At 43.1% G+C, this 18,669-nt stretch overlaps 2 protein-coding genes across 2 annotated transcripts in view; both read left to right on the forward strand.

The window, feature by feature from the left end:
• The first annotated feature begins 1,743 nt into the window (after positions 1-1,743).
• On the forward strand, positions 1,744-16,431 carry LOC135244241 (nucleoside diphosphate kinase, mitochondrial-like). Its single transcript, XM_064316557.1, has 5 exons — positions 1,744-2,380; positions 6,494-6,624; positions 10,913-11,014; positions 14,689-14,801; positions 15,477-16,431. Exons 1-5 carry the CDS (start codon positions 2,206-2,208, stop codon positions 15,595-15,597), a joined length of 642 nt encoding a protein of 213 aa, XP_064172627.1. The 5' UTR covers positions 1,744-2,205; the 3' UTR covers positions 15,598-16,431.
• A 1,277-nt stretch (positions 16,432-17,708) lies between these two features.
• Positions 17,709-18,669, forward strand: part of LOC135244239 (rab11 family-interacting protein 3-like) — a 36,428-nt gene continuing 35,467 nt past the window's right edge. Inside the window, exon 1 of the mRNA XM_064316556.1 lies at positions 17,709-18,073. Within this exon, the coding sequence (XP_064172626.1) occupies positions 18,044-18,073 (30 nt within the window). The 5' untranslated portion in view covers positions 17,709-18,043. The remainder of the gene's footprint in view (positions 18,074-18,669) is intronic.

The following is an 18,669-nucleotide window of genomic DNA, read 5'->3' on the forward strand; positions in this document are numbered from 1 at the left end:
GTCTCCACATTTTCAACTGTGCAAAATAAAGTTAACGGATGACTGACAGGTGTTAACTGTTGCTAAGGCATTTCTTGACAGCGAGTGTCTTGGTTTTAGCCTTTGTTTTCACCTGTAGAGACTTCATTTGGAGTCAGGACGCATACACCGTCATGAAGACCAGAGAAATAACTATTGCTGAAAAACAACTGATCTCTAAATTGAGAGCACAGAACTAATTTCAGAAGGATAGCACAGAACTTGAGTATATCGAGTACAGATGTTTGGAAAGTCTTGAAAAACAAAAAACATTGATGGACTCCCAACAAGAAAGAGAACTACAGTGTATGACAGATGAATCCTAAGAGCCGGGTAGAAAAAAAGACTTAAAGCAACAATCAGTGACATCGCCAGCAGTCTCCAGAGGGCAGGGAGGAAAACATCACAAGCCACCGTACACAGAAGACATAGAGAGCAGGATTGTACACTGCAAGATGCAAACATCTCATCAGGAGCAAGAATCAAAATGGCAGGTTAGAATTTGTCAAAAATACAGAGATGAGCCAGAAGAGTTCTGAAACAAAGATTTCATGGAGAGATGAGACCAAAATAAATCTTTATACCAAAGTTATGGAAAGCCAATAGTGTGGTCAAAGAAAGCATGATCCAAAGCATACCACCTCATCTGTGAATTTCACAGTGTGAAACATGGAGGAGGTAGTGTCATTTCCTGGGCATGCATGGCTGCTTCTGGAACAGGTTCACTGGTCTTTATTGATAATGTAATGGAGGAGGATGGCGGGAGAAGGATGGATTCAGAAATGCACTGACAGATTTTGTTTGGCTATGAACCAAGAAATTCCTCCAACCTCTTCGGCTGGTGCAGCAAAGACAATGACCGCGCACACATTGCTTACACAACCAAATTGGAAGAAGTGGAACATTGTGGATCAGCTAAATCAATAACCTGATTTAAATCTAATCCATCATGCATTTCACTTGCTGAAGAGGAGACTGAAGACAGATACATCTTATCTGCTCCAATTAACCCAGATGCCTCCAAACTCATTGGACAGTGCTTCATCCTACAGCAAGACAGATGATCCCAAGCATACTGCTAAAGTAACATAGGAGGTTTTCAAAGTAAAACCTGGAAAATCATTGACTGGTCGATTCAATAATCTGATCTGGATCCAATTGAGTTTCATATGGTGACGAGAAAAGTTAAGATAACTAGCCCCTGAATCAAGCAGGAACTGAAGAGGGCTGCAATACAGGCCTGGCAGAGCATCACTAGAGAAGATACTCAGCACCTGGTGATGTCTTGGGTCACTGACTGCAGGCAGTCATTGCATGCAAAAGACAATGCAGCAAAGTATTAAACATGACTACTTTCATTTACATAATATTAATATGTCCCAAAAATTATGGTGCCCAAAAATGTGGGGGCTATGTATAAAAAGTTATGTAATTTCTACATAGTGAAACCAAAGTGTATAAAAAATACCCTTAAATAAATGCTGAAAATTTGCACTTTATCCACATGTTAATTGTTTCATTACAAATCGATATGGTTGAGTACAGAGGCTAATCAAAACTATGCCTTTGTCCCAAACATTATGGAGGTCACAGTATATTATAAAAATAACTAATTTCACCCCATACCTTTGGAGGGCACTGTATTTGTTTTAGTTGTTGGGACCCTCTCCATGAAGGCATTCATAAACAACTAAATAACACGCAATCCCGTTTTTTTATGTCAAGGTTGATGCATGTAATTCATTTATCTGACAAACTCTGTCCTGAGGGAGGTGACTTGTTGAAGCCTTGCTGACAGACCGCATTTGTCGCGAGTGGCACACTGCCAGACATAATTTATATTTATGACTGTTTCTTAGTCCATACGCAGGTAGGCTTCCAGAAGCTCATGGGTTAAAAAAATCTCCCTCCATTCCCCTTTAAATTTTAACATATTCCATTGGAGGTGGGGTTCTCTTGTTGGCGAAAATTTGCAAATTACATTCGTTTAGACAGGCCTCCAAGCTGGAAGCTTGCGCTTTGCAACAAAAGAAAGGACATTGACTTTGCAACTTCCAACCAAGTCAGCTGCCACGTTGTGCCAGTGAAACGGACCGGAGGAAGACGCAATCCAGCAAAGCTAACGGAGCTTTGGATTTAAATACATTTTTATTAACAGTATAGGTGGTCTCTTATCAATATTTTACTATGGTGTTATTACAACGATGTATACTGAGAAACGTTGTCCTGCAAGGCCAGCGGAGTATTTGTGCATCGCAACCGCGAAAAGAAAGTTCGAACCCGGCGTGGGCTTCTGCGAAAACAAGACGCCCCGATCCGACTAACAATTGTGGTTTGGGGCGCTTTTACGCCACCACCTCAGGTTGGTATTTAGGATGCATAAATATGAAACCTGCTATGTTTATTCATACGGTTAAATTCGTGCTTTGTACTTATGTTATAGCTACCCAATGTGTCAGTCAAAGTCACGATGTCATAATTCTAAACTGATTTGAAAGGCAGTCGAATGAAGATGTCTTAAGTTCGTTCAGCCGTCCTTTTCACGGACTCAGAACCTTAGCGATTGCTTAAAATCCCTTCTGGTTCTTTCTTTCGTTTATATTTCTCAAATTGCAATGATGTAACCAGTGCAACATGTCAGAAGACTAACGGGTCAAAACTAGCGAATCGACTTATTTCAGACGCATAACTACGAGTGCATGAAGGCTGATGAGATATTGTCTACACAACATAGGCTATCTTGTTTCAAATTATGAAACGGAAGCGATTTAAACATTGCATTGTTCGATACACTGCAGATACGAATTATATGCAGGAACAAGTCAGACATTTTAATTCTTTTGACCAAGATTAAAGCAATGTCGAATTATTTAGCTAAAACATTCTCTGTGTGTGGCCGGGGCACTTCCTTTTTCATTTCAGGGCAGAAATTGCATTTACGTTCTCGAAAACGAGTTTTGTTTTTAAAGTAGGCTACTCTAAGAAAGATAGATTACGCTAGAAACTATGTGTTCGTTTTATTGTATTGTCACGAGTGTTTTTACACTGTAACGGGTTAAGAGGTGAATTAGCATTTACTTCCTGCCTTGTCAATGTTTCTGTATGTAGGCGGAATAGTATGTTCCATAGTTGGCGACAGACGTCGTTTTGTACACGTCGATACTGCTGACTGCTTAAACATTGACAGCGCTGCACTGACAGGACTAGTTGTAATGTACACATCGGCAGATCAAACTGTCGTAGTGCATTTTAAAATAAGGGCTGAAAGTCTTTGGGTAGTTACTTTTCCTCCTTATCTGACTTATAGCCCCCCATCCGGTCAAGAGGTTCCCACAGGCTTTTCAGCGAGTTTTAGGGCAGTTTCAGGAGTAAGTCTGGTCATTGTGAACTGTCAAGTTTTAGAAGGCTTTATGACAGAGGCCATAGACTGGCACTGACATTCTTGGCCTCCAAAGCTGGTTTTCAGGATGAAATTAGGTTCTTGCCAGCCTTGTTTTTACACTGGGCTCATGTTTATGCAGTAAAAGGCAAATCATATGGAAACAATTGTGAAAACTGATAAAGCCTGTGTCTCTGCAGTGACTGAGGAGTGGACGTGTATGCAGAGTTACAGTCCTCAGTTTGTCAGAAAAGATTGTTGGACAAAATTAGGTAGAGAAGTGCTGCATTCAGAAACACTGATCAGGTCAGGTCACCTCCAATTACTGGATGCATTGCTGCCACCATGCAGTTTTTTAAACAGGCCTCATTCTGTATCAGTCTACAGCAGAATGGTGTTGTAATGTCTATGGTACAGCAGAACAGGCTAATCTAGCACCGTGTGCTTCACGTCTTATCTGTGCTACAGTAAATCACCCGACCGGCTGTGAATACGTTACGTTCAGTCGATCAGTGTCAGGAGTCTCCCTGCACTTCCAGCACAGCTGGACTTTAATAACATGAATTTTCTCAAGTGATTTAAATATTGTTGGATTATTCTTATATTGTCCCTATTTAATTGTATCTGACTTGAGTACCGGTCTCTTCAGTCTATTATGATTATTATTATTATTATTAGTAGTAGTAGTAGTAGTAGTAGCTTGTTTTTATGAATGAAGAGGGAGATTTGTTGGTTACCTGGGTAACAGCGTAACGCCGTGGACAGTGTGTGGTTGTGAGTGCGGAGATGTGGGGCTGTTGAAGTGAGAGCGCACACGGGCGTGCCAGCACAATGGCACTGCTGTTCCCTGAATGTAATTGGGTGTACATGACCCTTATGAGACGCCATGCCTGCTGAGTTCTCTGTGTCATTAGACAGAACAGTCCCTCTCTGTGCAGAGTTAGCTGGGATGGACTGTACATCGGGCTGAGTGTCAGACAGTTAACCACATCAGCTGGCCACAGCACATCTACAGTAACTGAATCCTACCTCTTCTGCCTGTTTCTGCTGTGATTGGCTGGGATTCGCAGGAATGCCACTGCATTGGGTGAACAGCAGACTGTGTTCCAGAGTGACACTGGTCCCCCACGCAGAATTAGGGAACCTCAGTGGCCGGGGACATGGCTGTCTTTCTGCTGATGCTGGTGGTTAGGGTCAGAAATCAGTGAGTCACCCAGTCTTATTAGCTCACACAACATGTGATACGTTGTGCCTGCATTATCATTGGGTAATTATCCACTTGGGTAGGGTTGGGCTTTGGCACCAGTTCTGAGTTGGTGAAGTATTCAGACTCCATAAGCATAAGGTAAAGAAATTTCTTATTGAGTCTTTCCCCACCACAGAAAGTGGACCTCAAAAATTTATCTCAGATGAAGTTTCTCACAGATGAAAGAGGGACTACTCATCTGCTGCTTAGATATTTAAATACACAGCATCAAATAAAACTGAAAGAGTGTGGAGTGCTCAACCAGCGACAAGTGCAGCCGGTTCAGTCTTAGGTAAAGCGCAACATGTCGCTAGTGCTACTAGGCTAGGCTAGCTAGCCTACACAGTCATGGCAATGATTTCTTTCTCCTCTCTGTGCATTACATTACTTTCGGCATCTCTAGCAATGGCAGCTCTGCTCAGACTTCCAGCTTTGTCAGTGCTTGTGCGGTGGCCCGCAAACGGCAAAGCCATTCACTTCAGCAGTGAGCGGAAAAGTGAGGGAGGACTGGGTAAATGAGTGCCACAAAAAGGCCTACATCCTTTCAGTACAGTAGATTCCACAGGGGCGACATAGCTCAGGAGGTAAGAGCATTTGTCTGGCAGTCGGAGGGTTGCCGGTTCGATCCCCCGCCCTGAGCATGTCGAAGTGTCCCTGAGCAGGACACCTAACCCCTAATTGCTCCCAACGAGCTGATTGGTACCTTGCATGGCAGCCTTTCACCATTGGCGTGTGAGTGTGTGTGAATGGGTGAATGAGAGGCATCAACTGTAAAGCGCTTTGGATAGAAGTACTATATAAATGCAGTCCATTAACCACATCATATAGGTATGATGGATTTTTCCCTGAGAGGTTATGGTGTCAGTGTCCGTAATTTACGGTAATTGTTTGTGATTCATGGCCTAGATAATGGCAAGTCAAAAATATGTATGTGTATTGTTACTGAGTTCAATAAAGGCAGAACATCTGAGAAATAGTTTTCCCCCTGCTCTGTCCACTATTTCCCCACAAAAATGTAACTAAAAGATTCAATAAGGGGTTTGAAAGGATTCTGATTCAATCAGAAAATTCAATACTGGTTTCAGATTAATATAAAACACTTTTGAACCCCAGCCATAATTCGGTTGGCGCTGGTGAGGCTGCTGGTACAGTCAGATGCTAGACTGCGGAAGGCAGGTAATGAATTGTCTCGGAATCCAAGATGGTTTGATCATGGAGGGCAAGAGGCCGTCTCGCCTGACCAGCTTGGGTTGCCATTTAGTGCGACAGTAACTGGCAATAGGAGCGCCATGGAGCCGCCAGTGTAGGTTTTGGTCAGACTCTCAGAAGGCAGTTTGCAGAGGTGTTTCCCAGTTGTAACCGCTGCCTTCGCCTCAGACCAGCCTTCACTGAGTTGATCTGATTGGTTGTGAGGCATTAGTTAGGCCCCCAGAAACAGTGGGTGGGGTATAGTGCGCAAGGAACTGCTCTCCCTGTGCTATCTGTTCCCCACAGTCTGTGTGTGTGTTTGTGGGTGTCTGTGTGTGTGTGTGTGTTTCTGTTTGTGGGTGTGGTGTGTGTGTGTGTGTGTGTCTGTGTGTGTGGAGGAGAAGATTGTACCCATAATGTTTCCTGTCGGTGCAATTGAGGTGCAAATGTCTAACCTGCATTTTGTTTGCTTTATCCCTACTGATATGCTTTCTGCCACTGAAGTGAAGGACATCAGACAGCAACTGAAATATATTTGGGCCCTTATGACGTATTTATAAAAGTGGACCTAAATAAAGAATTAATATGTGTGTGTTTCTGTGCGTGTGTGTGTGTGTGTGTGTGTGTGTGTGTGTGTGGTTCTGTCTGTGTGTGCATGGCAGCGATACCCGGGGTTCGAGAGCGCACGCTGATCGCTGTGAAGCCAGATGGGGTACAGCGCCGCCTGGTGGGCCAGATCGTGCAGCGCTTTGAGCAGAGGGGCTTCAAACTGGTGGGACTGAAGATGGTGAAGGTGAGAGAAGGTCGGGGGTCAGGGAGCAGGGACGATTCTTCAGCTTGAGTTTCCCTGGAGGGTGATTCTGGGAGAAAATAGCTCCTTTTCCATCTTGAACTCTCTGACATTTGACACTCAGAATGTAACATTGGAGTAATGACCATTGGTATACTATAAAAAACAAACCGTCAGGCCATCATTCAGGCCAGGGACAAAGTATCCATTTACACTCCATCTTTGGCCTACCTACCTCCATTTTGAAGACCTACAGTAACAGTTTCACAACCGTAATTTGGTCAGTGTAATCACGAAGACTTGCTCTACAACACGGGCGATGTTGGAATACTTTGACTTAAATATTTGCCTTAATTAAGAATTTAAGAATTAAAATTAATGATTAATTATCTCAAGTCTACTTTTTAAAATCTTGCTCAATTTTCCATATGTTCTATACCAGAGGGCCCAAACCATGGCCTGCAATGTTTGGCCGTTGGGTTTGGCCCATCAAGGCAGTGGAAGGAGAGGAAGATGATGCAGTTTAAAAAATACAAATAATAATAATATGCACATAAAGTATAAGATTATTATGTAAATTATTCACCCATAATCATAACCACAATAAAAACACGACCAGGTCAAAACCTAGTATATGGCTGGACCGGCAGACCAATGGTGTAACTTCATAACCCGGCCGACCAATGGTGTAACTTTATCAGTCACTCAGTCACAGACATTCGCGTTTGTAGGGCTGGCCCTGCTGTTGCGGTCCAGCCAATAATATAATAATTATACATTAATGAGGTAAATGTCAGAATGTAACTAGAAATTTGCATAGACTGCGTTAGGGCTGTCAAACAATGGTTTGATATTTGAATGTTATTCGAATTGTAATAAAAAATAAAAAAAACACATTTGAGCTCAAAAATTAATATTCAAATGTGAGAGAAAAAAATGCAGCGTGTCTTTCTTTCAACTTTGTGTGTGTGAAACCAAAAATAAATCTCGCACTTTAGCGCCTTCTCTGTTCAAAACGTCGCTGCGTCATACTGGTAGTTGCTATGCTGTTACTTGAGGAACACGGCACTTTCGTTTCTTCCCTGGTTCCTCAGTGCGATGGGAAAGTGTCTCTTCCTCCTCTGAGAAAATGGTGAATGGAAAGACATTTGCACTGGCCGCTTTGCAAGTGGACCATCTGGTATTTTTGGAAAATAACATGCAGGCCTGACACTGGCATAAAATGCTTACCAAGTTCAGTTAGTTTTACCTATTTATTTTCCCGCGCTGGTGTTTTGGGGGTTCTAGCATTTTGGCAGGATAACGTACTGTAAAAAAAGCTGATCTATTCAAAAGGTTTAAACAGAATTATTACTTTAAATTGCAAAGCATATTCAAATATATTCAAACTAATGTGTTTTCCAAGGAATATTCAACTGTCATTTTTGGCCAATGTTGACTGCCCTAGCCTGCATTTCAGCGATCCCCCTGCCTGAACGATCATTAGAGGCGATCACAGCAAAATGGAGGTAAAGAGTCGGAAGAGAAAGTGGGAAATGGAAAAACATATATTTTTAAAGAAAAGTGGCTTGAGAGTTATTTTTCCACAGATGAGAACGGAAAGGCAGTGTGCCTGATCTGCCTGGAGTCTCGCAGTCACGAAAGACGGCACTATGATGCCAAACATTTGGCCACGCACACTCTGGGATCGCAAGGAAAGACAAGACAAGGCTCTGGCGCTAAATGCGGAGCTACGTGCAAAGCTTTGTGCGCAGCGAGGACCGCTGGGAAGGACTTTCAGGGGAATGCCGCACGAGCGAGCTGCGGTATTACAGACAGCAGAGAGAGGGAGGCCATTTGCAACCGGTGAATTTGTTAAAGGATGTCTAACACTGGCCACTGACGCATTGTGTCCTGCCAAACACAGACCCATTAAAAAGCATCAGCCTCTTGCGTTACACAATTACACAATGCGTTTGAGGAACATAACATCTCTGGGAAGGTACAGAATAAAGCACGAGTTTTTTGTTGATATTCTGTCAAATTAGATAAGAGCACGTTTTTGGATTCAGCACGGCAGAGGGAGCGTGTCTGTGTTCCCAGCTTCCTAAGTTCCCAGGGTCCTAAGTTCTACTGCACCTGACGAAACGTTGTGAACAATTTTTCATAATTTCTTGGAAAATATTATTATTATTATTGAGGACTTCTGAGCATAGCTAAGCCATTTGTTTGCTGGTAGACCTAGCTGACATTGTTTTCTGGAGTAAGACAGAAAATCATTGATTTACTGTCTGTCTCTGTCTACTGAACACAGATAGGATTTCATGTAGAGCTGGGGAACATAGGACCCTGGGAACATAGGACCCTTTGTCATGTTCCCATTATGTGCCATATAAATCTGGGGAACACAGGAATGACCCCCACAGCAGACATAGGCGGTAGCTGAGGTGGGCTGGAAACACTCATCTGTGAGACTGCAAGAATGTGGATGTGAAGTCGCCAGATACCTCTGCATTTTACACCTGGAGCAACAGTGTGAGAAATGAACGCGGCTCAAGCGAAAGCACCGAATCACCGACAATTCATAACGATGCTGGACGGAATTTGTTGGACGCTTATTTTATCTCCTTGCTTCCTTTCCTTGCTCCTAGCTCCACCCATCGGAGACGCAAGGAAAGGAAGCAAGGAAAGCGGGAACAGAGGAATCGTGGAAATGTGCGTAAGGCCACATCCTTACTCCTACAAGCGTCAGTTTCAAGCCACGTCAATTACAGACGTAGCAGGATGGGGAGAGGTGGATCGACTGGTCGATTGTTTTACATCACACGTTCCGAAAAAATACTTCCACAAAGGATGCACTTGTGTTTCCTTGCTCTATAATTCTCAGGGAGCCTCCTAGCTCCTTGAAGGAGCGTTTAACGGGTTGGAATTTCCTCAGTGAATCAATTTGCGTGTCAATCAAGGACCTCAGAGACAAAGGACGAATAAAATAAGCGATTGGAATGCACCCACACTGACAACACTTGATTCCACTTGACGTCACATATTTTTTGACCCATTTGGCCTCCTGTACAAGGAAAGAAGGCAAGGAAAGGAAGCAAGTAGGTAAAAAAAAAAAAAAAAGCAGTTGGAACAAACCCTTAGTCAGACAAGAAATGGGTTCAGACCTCATGTTCCTTGTGGATGTTACCGTCTTGCTGCATTGGCTGATTCTGCCATTGCAATGAAAGCACAATTTGATCAACTAACTCACCGACCCCATGAGAGCGTTCAAGCTCGAACTTCAACCGCTCCAGTGCTACTTATCAACCAGCCTATGTAGAATTGCAAGTGAAACATTAAATGTATCGGGTTCCGGGTGTTTCATTATTCACAGTCCAAAATGGGTAAGTGATTGTTGTTGCGTTCATCAGGCAGAAAATCTCGCACTCACCCCAGACCTGAAAGAGGTGGACCTGCACACTGAGCATTGCAGCTGAAAAATGGACAGAATATGGCCAGATCATCACAGATCTCCTGGAGGAGTCCCCTTGCCGATTTGAAGATTTTCGTTCCAGCGAAGAAGCCTTCCCTTCATCGGCGCAGTCCTCCTCAGTCCAAGCAGACGTGGCTTGGCTCCTGAGGAGTTCCGCACGCAGCCGATCGAATTTCAGTGGAACTCCTGACTGAAGCAGCAGTTAGATGCGTCAAACACGTCAAATTTTTCTGCTTTGTTCAATCCGCTCCAAACTTCTATCCTGGTGTTGTATACATCCCGGGGTACTGTAATGCAATGGGTACAGTTGTAAAAAGAAATCTGGTTTCGTCCAGTATGAAAAGTACACGGAATCACTACAGAATGAAGAAAATGCAAAACAATTTTCTTTGTTGTTGTTTTTTTCAGAATAAATATGTCCTGTATGCTTACTGAGTGAGGCTCCTGTATGATCAGGATTTGGCCGTTTTTGTACAGATGTGCTCTTAATGTCAAACTTTGAGCCATGACTGTACTGTATATAGTTTTGGAAATAATGCGGTTTATTTAAGACGGGGAGGGATTCTAACAAAAAAAGCCCTGTGTTTTTAAAATGGCTTTTAAGGGGTTAATGTTTTGTTTCATCGTACTTTCAGGAGGCTTGTAATTTTTTTACTGACAGGAGAATCCCCTGTGGCAGATATGCACTTGTTGAAGTCTGCCGAATGTGTGTCCGTCTAGTCACCCTGCCCCAGGCCCTGTGAAGCATGTTAATGATGTTTTTACGTTTTCTGACACTTCAGTTGTGCGGCACTCATTTTTTCGGGGTGCAAGATGATCTGTCGCTCATCCTCCCAGGCACCAGAGGAGCTGTTGTCCCAGCACTACCACGACCTCAGGAAGAAGCCCTTCTACCCCAACCTGTTGCGCTACATGCACTCTGGACCAGTGGTTGCCATGGTGAGTGGTCCTAACAGGGTGAGAAATTGCGGCACTCAGTGAGCCAATCAGACGAAGCACCCAAGGCTTTTTTTCTGTCTTTAATATGAGCAAATTAAACAAGGGAGCATTTTGTCTTTTCGTTCTAAATGGTAAATGGACTGCATTTATATAGCGCTTTTATCCAAAGCGCTTTACAATTGATGCCTCTCATTCGCCAGAGCTGTTAGGGGTTAGGTGTCTTGCTCAAGGATACTTCGACACGCCCAGGGCGGGGTTTGAACTGGCAACCCTCCGACTGCCAGACAATCGGTCTTACCTCCTGAGCTATGTTGCCCCCATGTTCTAGTCCTTTCATCTAAATTTATATATATATATATATATATATATATATATAAGTCAATATTGTGTAATAACCACGTTAAATAAAATGGTTACTGGGAGGTAGACCTGTTAGGGTGTTACTATTTTGACGCTGGTGTGACTTCCCTCTAGTCAATGCTGATACCATTATTACCGACCTTCACAACTAGCACGGCCTGCCGGATTCTTTCACGAGGCAAGGCTGAAGTTAACACTAAAGTTTGAATAATTCACCAAATAGCTTGCAAAACAAGAAACCAAAATTCTTACAAATAAAAAAACGTGAGGTAAAATAAATACAAGGTAAATTAACTTTGGAGTAGACTAAATGTAATTTTATGATACAGACTAAACGAAAACGACCTAAATAAAGTGGCGTCAACGTTACAAAAACATAATAATAATAGTAATACTAATACTTATAATAATAATAATTCTTTAGATTTACATATATTTCTAGAAAACTCAAAGCGTTTCTTTTTTTTTTTTTACCAGTGATGAGGAGGGAAACTCCTCTGCCACCACCTTGGTGATGCATGGCAGCCATTTTGTGCCAGAATGCTCACCACACATCGACTGAGATGGAGGGGGAGAAAACGAGAGACCATAAATATAAAATAACCAAATGAAAACAAGTTATAATACTGTGTCTATGACAGTGTAAAGTGATTACTACATAATAGGCCTGAAATATAATTTACAGGACTGCCAGGCAACAGCTTACGTGACCTGAAGTGAAGACCTACCTGCAGCATCAGCGCTCATGCAGTTTTCCCAACACCAGCTCTTTTAGCGCTGTCATTGAACAGTGTTAGGTCATGTACGCTGTACTGTGCCCTTCAAATGTATGTGAAGTGTAGAGTGAAATGTGCTATTTTTACTGTGTACCTCAGGCATTTGGAGTTGAGATCAAAAGATGAATTTGAGACGAGAGTTCAGCTGCAATTCTTCATTTAAACCATGGGGATGTAGGGATTTCATAATAAATCCACATACATTCATCTTAAAAATAGTCATTTTTCAGTACCAATAGAGTATGAATGTAGTTGTACGTATTATGAAATCCCTACATCCCCAAATTCATCTTTTGATCTCAACTCCAAATGCATGATACACTAAATGGCCAAAAGTGTGTGGACACCTGACATTCAACGTCTCATTCAAAATTATGGGCATTAATATGGAGTTGGTCCGCCCTTTGCTGCTATAACGATCTCCACTCTACTGGGAAGGCTTTATACTAGATGTTGGAGCACTGCTGTAGGGATTTGCTTCAATTCAGCTAGAAGAGCATTAGTAAGGTTGGGCACTGATTGGATGATTAGGCCTGGCTCGCAGTTAGCTTTCAAATTGATTGCAAAGGTGTTGGATGGGGTTCAGGTCAGGGCTCTAAGCAGGTCCATATAGAAATGTTTTTTTTTTTCTCAAAACAGGAGAGGGCCTTCCCCAAACCGTTGGGGAAGCACAGAATTCTCTGGAATGTGATTGTATGCTGTAGCATTAAGATTTGCCTTCACTGGAACTAAGGGGCCGAGCCCAAACCATGAAAAACAGCCCCAGACCAAGGGGTGTCCAGATACTTTTGGTCATATAGTGTACTTTAATCTGTTTTTTGCCTGTTAAAATCACTGACCAAGGAATGAGAAATCCCTCAACAATGAGCCATGCAGTGTGAGCATGATTGAGCACGATTCCAAGCATGACTGGGCTTTCCAAGCATGAATCCAGACATGACTGGGCATTGGAAGCAAAGGAGGAAAAACGGCGTGACAATGAGAAATAAGGGTCTGTAATTAAGGACAGTTAGCAGCTCATTTTAATTCAGGGGTTGCAGTTGCATTATAAACGTGAGCACACGGAGGGCCCCTTGCTTGTGTACTCCCCAGGTTTATGGGCAGACTGTATGCTTGTGTACTCCCCAGGTTTATGGGCAGACTGTATGCTTGTGTACTCCCCAGGTTTATGGGCAGACTGTATGCTTGTGTACTCCCCAGGTTTAGGGGCAGACTGTATGCTTGTGTACTCCCCAGGTTTATGTGCAGACTGTATGATTGTGTACTCCCCAGGTTTATGTGCAGACTGTATGATTGTGTACTCCCCAGGTTTATGTGCAGACTGTATGCTTGTGTACTCCCCAGGTTTATGGGCAGACTGTATGCTTGTGTACTCCCCAGGTTTATGTGCAGACTGTATGCTTGTGTACTCCCCAGGTTTATGGGCAGACTGTATGCTTGTGTACTCCCCAGGTTTATGTGCAGACTGTATGCTTGTGTACTCCCCAGGTTTATGTGCAGACTGTATGCTTGTGTACTCTCCAGGTTTATGGGCAGACTGTGGTACAAGGGTTTTTATTTTTGAATTATAACACACAGACACGAGTTACCGCCTCTCACAGCTCCCTCGTGCATCTCTCACTCCAGCCCCTGATCTCCCTGCAGGCAGAACAGATAAAGCGTTAGCAGTAATTATCTAATTGCCTGCAGCTGCGGCTGCAGGTCGACTAACCCCCCCCACCCCACCCCCTCACCCACGCCTGCAGCCGGCTCCGTGACCACACCTCTCTTCCACAGAGGATTTTAGACGTTTTTAATGTAAAAAATAATACAAAAGAAACTTGATGTTGGACGAGGAAATGGTGTAATGATAAATACAACCGCAGAAGGACATTTTGGGCATGAATTTTGGTGATTGGAAAATAATAAAATGTGAAACAAAATTGAAATAAATGAAACATAGTTTAACATGCTGTGGATGAATCAGATTCTCTGGTAAAGTATTCGTTTTAGAGAAGGCACGATCAACTGGTGTTTATTAGAGCAACTGGCAGCGAGAAAACCCCAGTGACATTACTGAAGTGTTTAACTTGCCTAGCAGCTGAGCTTTACTGACGGATTTTAGTTTTGCCAATTTCTGTAGGAACAGAGACTAAGAAAATAATAGTAATAATAATAACACAATAGGGTTCCAGCACTTGGACCCCTAATTATAATAGTAATAATAATCAGAACAAAAACAATATGGACGCCTAATAAAGCTGGTGGGTGCTGTTCTCACCACAGTTTCAAAGCTTTTTGTACTAATGAAATAAGGCTTAATCAAATGGAAATGGAATAAAATGCAGTTTACTGGAAATATATTGTATCTAATATAATAACGCAATATTAATTAAAATACATAATATTCTTATCAGGATTCTGCAATATTTGTATATTTATCCAAATATTGCAAAGTGTTGCAATATATTGTTATTATATTTTGTTTGAACATATTGCAGTGTACTCCATTTCAATAATGGTAAGGACATTAAGGGGTATCTTACCTCTGTCCCACAGGTGTGGGAGGGTCACAATGTGGTCAGGACGTCTCGTCTGATGGTGGGGGACACCAACCCGGCTGAGGCCCAGCCTGGCACGGTTCGGGGGGACTTCAGCATTCACATTAGCAGGTAACCCCCCCCCCCCCCCTTTGGAATTCAGGAATAAGAGTACGAATGTGAACACACCCAGCTCGTCTAGGCTAGTTATTGGCCTACACGCTAGAGCAGTGGTCTCCAACCCTGGTCCTGGAGAGCTACAGCGTCTGCTGGTTTTTGTTTTCACCTTAAAATCAGCACCCAATTGAGACCCAAGACACCAGGTGAGTTGAGTTCACTATGTAATCGACTGCTCTGATTGATTCATGAAGTGCAGAGTCACTATGAAAACCAGCAGACCCTGTAGCTCTCCAGGACCAGGGCTGGAGACCACTGCGCTAGAGGATGTCCAGCACTGTGTCATGCGTAGACACCCCGCGGGTCTCTCACTCATTATGTGATGTGGCAGGCTGTTTGTGCATTCACCACCCTTTGTAGTGAAAAACACTTCTGATGTCAGTGCAGACTTTACCTTTAGCTACTTAACACCTAAAACTCTGCCCCCTTGTTCTGTTTACAGAACTCTTACGAAGTTCACTTTGTTGACCCCCTTTGTGAATTAAAAACCCTCAATCACATGACCCTGTAGGAAATGAGAGGCCGCATGTTGTTGATGTGAGCGGAGAATAGAGATTCGGTAAGAGCTGAACCCTGCACCTGTTACGTCCGGTGGCCCAAATCTGCGGGTGTGGTCTCTCCCTCTGACAGGAACGTGATCCACGCCAGCGACTCGGTGGAAGGGGCGCAGAGGGAGATCCAGCTGTGGTTCAACTGCACAGAGCTTCTGGACTGGGTCTGCTGCGACCATAGCAACACTTACCAATTGTGAGGTCACGGGGGGGGGCGGAGGAGGAGACTAGGGCCGCCTCGCGGGTGCACCACGGTGACATCACAGCTACCTCGTCTCACACCCCAGGGGCATCCCAGAGTGCCACTGCTCTCCTCCCCAATGTCAACGCAGCGAGGACACAATGGCGCAAGCTGACCTGGTGCCTTTGCTGTTCCAACGGACTGACTAGTGATATACTGAACAACTGCTCCCCACAGGCTAGTGTCTCGCACAGAGTGGACGCATTGATAAAACTTCTGTCAGCAATATTTTGTGAATGTGTCATCACAAGGGCGATTCTCAAGTGCCAAACTCACTTTGATCTGAACTATGTTAATATTACGTCAGGCGTTGGTTATGGTGGTAAATGTTTATCTTGACCACGCTGGCTAGCCTAGTTTGTTGACTGTTTCATCGTTCTTCATATTAAAAAAATATTTAAATAAAAAATAAAAAGATTTAAAGGCAAAATTACAAATGACAACCCGCTATCTGATGAGCATTGCAGTGAGGTACATAGTGGTTTAAAAGTCTGGTAAGCTAAAGTGTGATTTTGCTATTTGGTGCATTGCAGGGTAGTGTTTGGGACCGAAGGAACAGCGATGCCTTAAAGACTGTAAAAACTGGAAAGTGCCTTGCTGTACAGGAGGTATGGTTAGATGGCATTAAGGAAGGCAGCTTCATCAAGACCGGTCTTGAATGAACCTTAGCATTTTATAGGAGACACTGTGGATGTTCACATCAGTCTTGTCCTGATTGAGCTGGTCATACTGTATAATATGACGGTAGCCTAAACAGTGTTTTTATCAATAAATCTGTGCCTGCCAAAACGGGTATGCTGTAACTTATTGACTTATATTGTTGGCTGGACCGCAACAGCGGGGCCAGCCCTACAAACGCGAATGTCTGTGACTGAGTGAGTGATGAAGTTACACCATTGGTCAGCCAGATCATGTGTGTTAAGTCCAGCCATATACTAGGTTTTGACCTGGTCTTGTTTACGTACAGCCCTTTTTTTTAACAAATCCGCACACTAGTGGAATGTCATGGCATGTTTGTGTTTCTCTGAGTGTGTGTCTGATGACAAATAGTAGGTCAGAAGTCCTTTCAAATGCAGCTTTAACATGGAGTCCAGAGGCATCTGATCAACCAGAAGGGGTCACTACATAGCAATGAAACATGAGACCCCCTAACCAACCCTCCCGTAAACTGGGAAACAGAGTTGGCAATTGTGCGTTTCCTCTATGGACCTACGAGCCAGTCAGCGCTGGCACAGTCTGCGGCCATGATACTCACAGGAAAGTGGAAAGTTTTGGACTCGCCAAGTCAATCATCTTATTTAAATCCAATCGAGTAGGTATTCCACTTGCTGAAGAGGAGACTGAAGACAGAAACCCAACTGAAAGCAGCTGCAGTGAAGGCCAGGAAAGGCCTTTCCAAAGAAGATGCCAAACGATTGGTGATGTCAATGAGTCACAGACCTGATGCAGTTATGGCATTTAAGGGCTATGGAACCAAATATCAAACTAAAATGCTTTGATTTCCTTTTAATTTCATCTGTTAATTTTGCACAGCTGGAAATGGGAGGCCTCAAACACGTGTTTCTCTAAAATGGTGAAACATACACATGTAAATACCATGAAATACAAGCTGAGTATATATTTTAACTCTAAAGTGGCTCACTCCACCACCCTCTACCATTAATATACATTTAAATTGCATCTTGAATATATTTTGTCACGACCCAGCTTTAAGGGAAGGACAAAAGAGGGAGACGACACATGATTAAAGGAATTTAACTGAAGGTTTAATGATGAACTTAAAATAGTAAACTATTCCGAAAATGGTAGCAAATGTGCAAGTCAGTAGGATCAGTAGTGAAGGGAGCGTTTTGTTGTGCATAACATGTGCTGTCAGGTGTCGTAAAGTTTAAAAGCAAAAGAACATAATCAAAGTCCCATAATCCAGACCAGCAGAAAACGAGCTAACCTGAAGAGGAGGTAAGAGATGGGTTCGTTTCAGCTGCCTTTATACAGGTGAGTGCCACTGATTCCCCCAGGTGTTCTGCATCAGCCTAACGAGCCCCCTGCAGGTAGGCATGGAAACAGCACGCGCACGCAGCCAGACAGGGCTGTCACAGTTTAGAAACAGTGAGATGATTGATTACTGGAGGGAAACAATTTGTTGTTTACCAAAGCACACATGTATACTAGTGTTATTGTATAATTTTTAATTGTAATTACCTTTTCGCAAAATATGCATTTATGAAATTTAGTCAAGTCAAGTCAATTTCGGAACGAAAATTGCTGGAGAATCCACATGGTTCTGAAAGTCCAAAGTCAGATGACAAGGCCTGTTACTTTGAAATCGTGATCCCACCCACGCGTCACAGAAGAGAGAAGGGTCTTCCCACGCGCTAGGTCACTGTTTAATTTACCGGCAAATAATGGACGTGCCGCACGTGAAAACAAAACAGGTAAAGTGTGTTCGAATCCGTGGTTTTTCCGTCAGGTGATTCTCATGAACCTTGGATGTATAACCCCATAAACACCCTTCTGGCGCTCAAGTACAGACCGTTTACAGTGCATTATTTTAGTTGTGTTAGACTTCTAGTTCATATGCTGATTTAAAGTGAACCACGGTCATACAACCGTAAGGAGGCTGTCGGGAGCCAACGTTTGTCAATTTTAACGCACTTTGCCTTTTAAATACATGTTGCGGTTTTTGTATAGCTTGATATTTAATGATTTGCTGTGGTACTTTTGCAATGTCTGCTGGGTACTGTAGGCCGACATTACGTGGTATGTTTCCCAAAATAGTTTACTGTTTTGGGTGGATTGGGGAATCAGACATTCCCGGTCGCATTTTAAGTGTGGCCCACGTAGATGCCTGTATCAAGTGATAATTACTGAAACCTGATCTACTAATTGCCAACCATTTTATTCTGCCTAATGTAGATGTCTATGTCACATGCTCAAAGCTTTTGTGTTGTTTACGTGTGAGAATGTTGGTGCGTTATCTCCTCTTTTATTGTGCTGTAGTATCAACTAATCAGCTGCACATGCGATGCAT

Source organism: Anguilla rostrata, chromosome 17 (genome assembly GCF_018555375.3).
Source record: "Anguilla rostrata isolate EN2019 chromosome 17, ASM1855537v3, whole genome shotgun sequence".
NCBI lineage: Eukaryota > Metazoa > Chordata > Actinopteri > Anguilliformes > Anguillidae > Anguilla > Anguilla rostrata.